The 8,302-nt window shown below is 41.2% G+C and overlaps 1 protein-coding gene across 1 annotated transcript in view; it reads right to left on the bottom strand.

The window, feature by feature from the left end:
* Window positions 1–167: 167 nt before the first annotated feature.
* The window catches only part of NME7 (NME/NM23 family member 7), a 174,760-nt gene continuing 166,625 nt past the window's right edge, over window positions 168–8,302 (bottom strand). The window contains exon 12 of the mRNA XM_065417040.1: window positions 168–844. Coding sequence (XP_065273112.1) covers window positions 812–844 — 33 coding nt within the window. The 3' untranslated portion in view covers window positions 168–811. The remainder of the gene's footprint in view (window positions 845–8,302) is intronic.

The raw sequence follows: 8,302 nt of genomic DNA, 5'->3' as shown, positions 1-8,302 counted from the left end.
TTTATTTAGTGTACAGTCCTATAGGTACATACTCTGGTCATTTTTCAAGCCATGTATTGTATCTGTTTTCTACTTTCTGTGAGCAAAGATTTTGCTGCCGAGGTGTAAATACTCAATGGGACTAGAACTGGCATGGTACTTTTTTTTTTTTTTCCTTTTAAAGATAAAGGCCCACCTGTGAGACTATTTGACAGCACTCCATAGATCCTTTTTATTTTCCTGTGGTGTAAGGGTATTCTATTTGAAGGGGTGGCAGGGGAAACTCATTTGAGTTTATGAATAAATAAAAAAGGTGATTGTGTTCTGTGCTCTGTAGTGAATGCTCTTTCCACCCTCATCCTCCAGTATGTTGTGTGAAACCTGAGTCAGGCTTTCCCAACCACTGATGACTGATAATTATTGCTTTGTATATTCTTTTTTTTCTGCTGGCAGCATCACATGGTGTGGTGCTAATGTCTTTACTGAATGTTTTAACCATTTTCATGGTGGAAGATTTTATATTTATGCAGTTGTACAATTTTATTTTTTCTGCAAGAAAAAGTGTAATGTATGAAAAAACCAAAGTCACTTGTTTGAAAATAAATCTTTATTTTGAACTTTATAAAAAGCAATGCAGTACCCCATAGAATGGTGTTAAATGTTGTCTAAAGTGCAAAACTCTATGTTCTAACATATGTAATAAATAGCCAGGAGCACAGTGCTCTTGCTCTTGTATTTCAGTCAGGTTAAAACATTGGACAATAAATGAATGAACACGTCTCTCCTTGTCTGTCTTTCGTTTAGAAACTGGAGATAGTTCCATGTTCTGCTGTCAGTTGTCCAGAATCTTGAAAAAATACTGGACCTGTAAAAGACACATGTTACAGTGCATCTTCTAGGTAACTAACCATTGCAAAGTGACTAAAAATGGCATCAGTGTGAATCCAGCTGGATCTCTGAAACTAATCAACTGTACTTGCTTTGCAAGAAAAACATCTTGGCTTTCAGAATGTACTGATCACACTGGAATCTGGCTGTGTAGGGCCGGGGGACCTTTGAGAGTTCCTGCAGTTAGCACTTCAGTACCTGACTTTGCTATAGCTGTATGTACTTTTTTTCTATAGCTTTGATGGGCAGTGATTGTTTTTAGCACTGCTGGGAATTATGGAAAGGTCAGACAGTAACTTTTTGAATATCAGCCTCTGTCAAAGCTTTAAAACCCAAATCAACATCACAATTTACAAAGTAAATATCCTTAAATCAGAACCAAGTTCTGATTCAACACTTTTCTTCTCTGTAAGTGTTGATTTCATCATAATTTACTGACAATCTTATCCTTCCAGGCCTATTTATTTTACTTATAGAACTTAAAAATGGCACTGAGATCCTATTTCAAAGTGTAGGCCTGCATTTTAATTAGATGAAGGAGGAGCCTTCAGCTTCCTCTCTCAAACAGGTCAAAAACCTTTGAGTTTAGGAAAGGCAAGGGCTACTACATTGTGTTTTAGACAGTATTAACTAATCTAACTTCTGATAGGAGTAGCTGAAATTAAAATGTTTTGTTTACTGACCAACAAACCTGTACTCCAACTTCTGTTAATCTGCTGATGCCTCAAACTGCCTTAGCACCTAATGCACCTTTATACTTTTGAAGGCTGAGTTGGCAGTCTCAAATACCCTTCTAAAAATGTGGCTGAAATTTTTTCTGTTTAAAAGTTGGACAGCATTGGCTGCTTCAGCCCAGACACAAGCAGAAGACAAACTAAGCAATAACAGTTTATACAAAATTGTAATCACCGGAAACCTCCATTTAATGAGAATGTACTTCAAAGACCGCAGTAACTGAGTTATTCCTGGGTGTTCACAAATACTGTTCCTACTGTTAAAGGTTTGTAGGGAGCTCAATGAATGTCACTGTGATGCATGGTAGCTCCAGTGGGTTTTTTTTGGGGGGGGGGGGGAGGGGGGCGCGGCAAGAGGTTGGCATAGGCAATCTATTCTCTCATTTAAAATTAATGCCTATGGCTCCTTCCATATACAGCAGCAGGTTGAAGAAATGCAGTCCTAACTAGTGCTTTGTGTGTGTGTGTGGCCCCTTAAGAGGCAGAGTTGAAAGACTGGGTCTTGCTCTTAACAGCAACAGACATTTTGTGAACCCCACCAGCTTGAGAACAAATGAACCGCATGCCTCTTACGTGCTTTATGCACACCTCAGGCCCTGCTTGAAGAATCTTACTGTGGTAAAAACTGAGCTCATACCACAAGGCCCAATTAGGCTTGCATGCCATTTTGCAATTCATGACAGACTTAAAAAGGTACCTTTTAAAGTGTTAATAGAACAGCACCTTAAGTTCACACACCAGAGAACTTCCATACAATGTCTCCTGCTTTTCTATGCCTTCATAAAGAAGTTTCATTCCCTAAGCCAAATACATATTAGACCCACTACTGAGGCATATCAGTAAAAAGGTAGCACAGTGAGATGTGACTCAGTTATGATAGTCACAGGTGTTCTAAAGACTGATGGAGCTAAAGAAAATTGCAATGATTAAAGTGGCATGTGGAAAGTGTTAGCAGAAAGAAGCCTCTCTAATCAATCAGCATTTTCACAGTGGGGTACCCATCCCTCTCTCACAGCTAGGAAAGCAAGCAAGGATTCTGTTCCCACTCCATTTCATTTCCTGTCACACTACTTACCTTGATGCCCCTCTAAAATCAAATGTGAAGCCTCTCAAACCTAAACTGCACTGATTTTCCAACTCTGTCAAGTTACCACCACAAACATGCCCCTCCCCTAATATAAAGTATTTGCAACTGGCAGAATCCAATCGATTGAATTAGACTTTCATAACTGGGAAAGTACCTTTCTGTATATTTCATCATGTATTGCATAGCAAAATGTGGGTCCCTTGAAAAATCACCACTGAGTAGATAGAAAGTGCCCAAAAAGCATCTAAAACTATCCCAAGAACAAGCTCTTCTGCATCTAAAAAATCATCCCTAATGAAGAGTCTGGAAAGCCTAGACTTGCAACTAATGACAGGCCCTCATTTTGCATGGTCTGACCTGGTACTTAGAATGACAGTGGTGCTGCCATATACTCAGTAAAACAATCATTTGTCAGAGACAATGCTCTTAGAGTCCCTGGCTAAAATCCTAGCCCCAGTGAAGTTAATGAATTTTTCCACTAACTTCAATGAGGCCAGGATTTCACCCCCAGGGCAAAGGGCTTAGAAGAAAGACGAGCAGCATGGTTAAAGTAGAACAGTCCATTTTTTTATGCTGTCACTTATAGACTCAGACTCTAAGGTCAGAAGGGATCAACATGATCATCTAGTCTGACCACCTGCACATTGCAGGCCAAAACCTCACCCCCTGCTCCTTCAGTAACTCTGCCAGAAGTTAGGGGTCTATTAAAGTCCTCAAATCATGGTTTAAAGACATCAAGTTACAGAGACTCCACCATTTACACTAGTTTAAACCTTCAAGTGACCCGTGACCCTTGCTGCATTCAACCTACTTCTGAAGTCAGTGACACAATGGAACATGAGAAGTCTTTACAAACAAGACCCCTGGGAAACCAGTTTTAATTTAGGGACTGCCCACCAAACACATTGCTGCCTTGAACTGCCCTCTGTAATGGCTAAACAGTCCTATTTGATTAATAGAGGGATAATGCTTCTAACATGGCACTGAGTTTGAAAAAAACAAAGTATGCTAGAGGAAATTGGTGGGAAGGCATTTACCAATGTACCATGCCACTGAAAAAATATTCCCAACAAGAAAGCATGAGACACCATCAAAAACCCCAGCCCTCCCTTTTCAATATAATCGAAAGTTTAATAACAGGCAGTTTAGTGACACACAAAGTCTCCAGTCATGACTGGCGCTCCATTGTGCTGGTCCTGTACAACAGAGGCCGTCCCTACCTTGTCCAGCTATATGTATACACCAATAACCAACCAGAGGACTCCCACTAAACAATGGAGATAAAATGTCTGCTCTATGAAAATCATCTGATCAGACTCTCGCCAAAGGTATGTACATTTATTAAGAACATGCTACAAGCCACAGGGTGAAAGGCTGGCTTCACTGAACTCAATGGAAGTTTTGCCATTGAGTTCAGTGGGGTCAAAATTTCACCCATAGGCTCTACAAGTCAACTTCAGGGGGGGAAAAAAACAACATTCCTTCCCCCCCCCCCCCCAAATGAGCAATAAATTAAATTATTTTATATCTGGGCCCCACAGTAAATTCAGAGGATTTCAGTCACTAAATTCTACACCAAAAAAGCCATCCAATGTACAAATTCAATCCACCAATATAATATTAAAATAATTTGATAACATCTTAAATTGGTTCCCAAACTTTGCTCTTTAAATTCAGTTGACCTATTCTAAGTATAGGAGTTGGGACAAAAACCCCACTATAGAAATCCTGCACTTCCAGTTCTGCAAACAAATACTACATGTACACTATCCCTGAGAACCAAATGGTACGCAAAAAACACCACCAAAATCTACACTGCCTGCATACATGCTTCATTGGGGGGGGGGGGGAAGCCAATTCAATTAAGGTGGAAGTGGCCTATTCTCAACAGTTGACAAGAAGGTGTGAGTATCAACAGAGGGAAAATTACTTTTGTAGTGCTAACGAGGCCAATTCAATCAGGGTGGATGTCGCCCATTCCCAACAGTTGACAAGAAGGTGTGAGTATCAACAGAGGGAAAATTACTTTTTGTAGTGACCCAGCCACTCCCAGTCTTTATTCAGGCCTAATTTGATGGTGTCAAGTTTGCAAATTAATTCCAGTTCTGCAATTTCTTGTTGGTGGCAATTCTTCGACAAAAAAACTTCAAAAACAGACTCTGAATAAAGACTGGGAGTGGATGGGTCACTACAAAAAATAATTTTCCCTCTGCTGATACTCACACCTTCTTGTCAACTGTTGAGAAAAGGCCACTTCCACCTTAATTGAATTGGCTCGTTAGCACTGACAAGGGCCGGTGCTACCATTTAGGCAAACTAGGCGGTTGCCTAGGGCGCCAAGATTTGGGGGCGCCAAAAAGCGGTGCCCCCAATTTTTTTTTTTTTATAGCATGGCTGGGCTGGGCTGCCGCACGGTCGCCGCTCCACTTCTCCAGCCTCCCAGGCTTGCAGCGCCAATCAGCTGTTTGGCGCCGCAAGCCTGGGAGGGGAGAATTAGAGCGGGGGCGGCGTGCTCGGGGAGGAGGCGGAGCAGAGGTGAGCTGGGGTGGGGAGTTGCCGCATGGCTGCCGCGGGGGGGCACCTCAGGGCGGGGGGGGGCAGGGAGCTGCCGCAGGGCTGGGGGGAGGCGCACCGGCCCTGGCACTGACCCCCACTTGGTAAGGCAACTCCCATCTTTTCATGTGCTGTAATATATATACCTGCCTACTGTATTTTCCACTCCATGCATCTGATGAAGTGGGTTTTAGCCCACAAAATCTTATGCCCAAATAAATTTGTTAGTCTCTAAGGTGCCACAAGGACTCCTTGTTGTTTTTGCTGATACAGACTAACACGGCTGCTACTCTGAAACTTGTGAAGCAGTGTTGCAAAGGAGACAGAGATGGAGAGACATTTTCTGCTCCGCTGTCAGAAATACAAGGGAGCTGAGAAATGTTAAGTCCTCCAATCTATGATACCTGATGGAGACTTTCCATTAAAAAATCCTGGGGGGGGGGGGGAGGAGAGATGTTTGAGAAAAACAAAGGCCAGAGATAGCATTACATTGGAAGAACCGTGCCCCTTAGGATATGTCTACACTACAAGCTAGGGGTGTGACTCCCACCAGCTCATGTACACACACTTGCGCTAGGTCTCGTTGAGCTAGTGAGAATAGCTGTGTAGCTGCAGTGGCAGTGAAAGCATGGCTGAGCTGTGCAAAATACAAACCCACCAAACACCGGTAGATATTGCGCTAGTGCGAGCATGTGTCCATGGGCAGGGGAATCACCCCCCAGCTCAGACAGAGCCGGAGTCAGAGGTGAACAGGAATGACCGATGGAGATAGGATAAAAATCCAAAACCTGACTATGAAGCCTGATGGGATTCTGGATACTTAGATTGTAACAGAGCTGTTTGAGAACTGGAACTTCTGTTCCATGGGAAATTCCAACATTTAAAAACAAGGTCCCAATTGAGAATGAACATTTTGAAATGTCCCACAAAATCAAAATTCCAACATGTTTTGATTTGGGACCACGGAAACATTTCAATTCAGTAGCGTCAGAAAATTTCAAAAGGTGGTCATTTTGTTTGGACTTATTTCATTTTAACTTTAATATTAAATAGATCACATTAAATTAACACTAATATTATAACTGTATATTTGACGACATGTGTATAAGTACAAACGTTTCCATGCTGTCCAAAAAGTTTACACTTTTTCCTATTAAAAAATTATCGAAACATCGGAACTTTCCCATGAAATGTTTTGAGGTTGACAAAGCTGCATATTTCAATAGGAAACTATTTTGTCACATTTTTTTGACTATCTCTAATTGTAAGCTCTTTGGGGGCAGGGACCATCTTACTGTTATATGTTTGTACAGTGCCCAATAACTGGTCCATGGCTAGGGCTTTAATGTACTAGACCTACTTTTCACAAATACCCAAGGTTTGTGTCTTTTTAACATTTTAGCAGCATTATGTAACTTGTCACACTAATAAAGAATTTTGAATTCAGCTTGACTTATGGAGAGGCCTATCTGCCATCAACTTCAAATTTCAGGGTGATTTGTTTGTACAGTGGTGACTTTGTAAAAGCTTCCATTGCACTCAGTAGAGCTGCTACTTCCTTATTGCTTACATGGTATATTATCAGCTGTCTATCTGAACACTCTGTTCATGGTGCCAGATTGACTCAGGTGTAATTTTCTACATTAAAATGATTTCTCTCTCTGCTCTTGGCGGGATAGGCTCCTAGATTCCAGAGTGAGAAGCACATTAAAAACACCTAAGAAATACAGAGAGAGAGACTTAAAGGCAAACTCATAATAGTTGAATTTGAGAGCAAGCAATCTTATGCATATACATAACGTCAATAAGGTGTTGTAGACCCCTGATTAGAACAGAGGTTTAAGCCTTAGAATGTCGGGGTTCTTTTCCCACCTCTGCCCAATCCTCTCAACTTGCGAAGATGTAAATGTGGAACACAACGTGTGTCAGAGAACCAAAATGAGGGGGACAAAAAGCAGGAACGTTAAAATGCATGGAATCTATTCCTTCGGTGTAAATAATTCTGTTTAACCTTGGTCACATGATTATGCATTTCTCATTTAACTAATTTTCAACAATAAAAGGAAGGAGACACCAAATGTGGGTGGAATATAGGTAACTTGGGGATTTTGAGAGGTATAGCTCTGCCACTGACTTGCTGTGACACCTTGGGCAAAGTCACTTAATCCCTCTGGTCCTGTTTCCCAATTCATTAAATGTGAATAATACTTCATTAATGATTGTAAAATGCTTTGATAGGTCTAGATGAATGTCACACTTAAAATCTACACGACTAGTACTAATAAAGAGTGTTAACTACAGCTGCCCTGTTTATTGCAGCCTGGGTCTCCACCTGTACGGCCTCTCTGGAAGGGTATTCTCTCAGACTAATGGCTCACCCCTGGTTTGGAGAATCTCTCTTTTAAAATGGCTTTTATTGCATTGTCTAAAACCCATACAGAACATACTGACAAACTTCAAAGCCAGAACAAGCACAATAAGTACTGTATAACCTACAAACGATGTGCCATTATGTTCTTTCCAAATACAATTATGTGGATTAGCTGCCATAGACTCACAGTAAAATCTGTTAACAATTTACATGTATATAGCACGGAGGAAGGATTTGCCTTTCTAAAGACTTACTCTCAGGAGCTGTGCATTGCTGGGCAAGATGCTACAATGATAAATGTGGCTCTGGGTAATCAGTAGCAAACAGTGCCCATCTATTTCCCCAATTACCATAATCTATTTCAGGGGTCGGCAACCTTTCAGATGTGGTGAGCCGAGTCTTCATTTATTCACTCTGATTTAAGGTTTCGCATGCCAGTAATACATTTTAACGTTTTTAGAAGGTCTCTATAAGTCTATAATATAGAACTAAACTATTGTTGTATATAAAGTAAATAAGGTTTTTAAAATGTTTAAGAAGCTTCATTTAAAATTAAATTAAAATGCAGAGCCCCCCAGACCGGTGACCAGCACCCGGGCAGTGTGAGTGCCACTGAAAATCAGCTCGCGTGCCGCCTTTGGCACGCGTGCCATAGGTTGCCTACCCCGATCCATTTAAGGAATTAGCGCT

The sequence above is a fragment of the Emys orbicularis genome, chromosome 1, assembly GCF_028017835.1.
Source record: "Emys orbicularis isolate rEmyOrb1 chromosome 1, rEmyOrb1.hap1, whole genome shotgun sequence".
NCBI lineage: Eukaryota > Metazoa > Chordata > Testudines > Emydidae > Emys > Emys orbicularis.
Note: the sequence above shows the minus strand (reverse complement) of the source record. Positions and strands in the feature narration are given on the sequence as shown.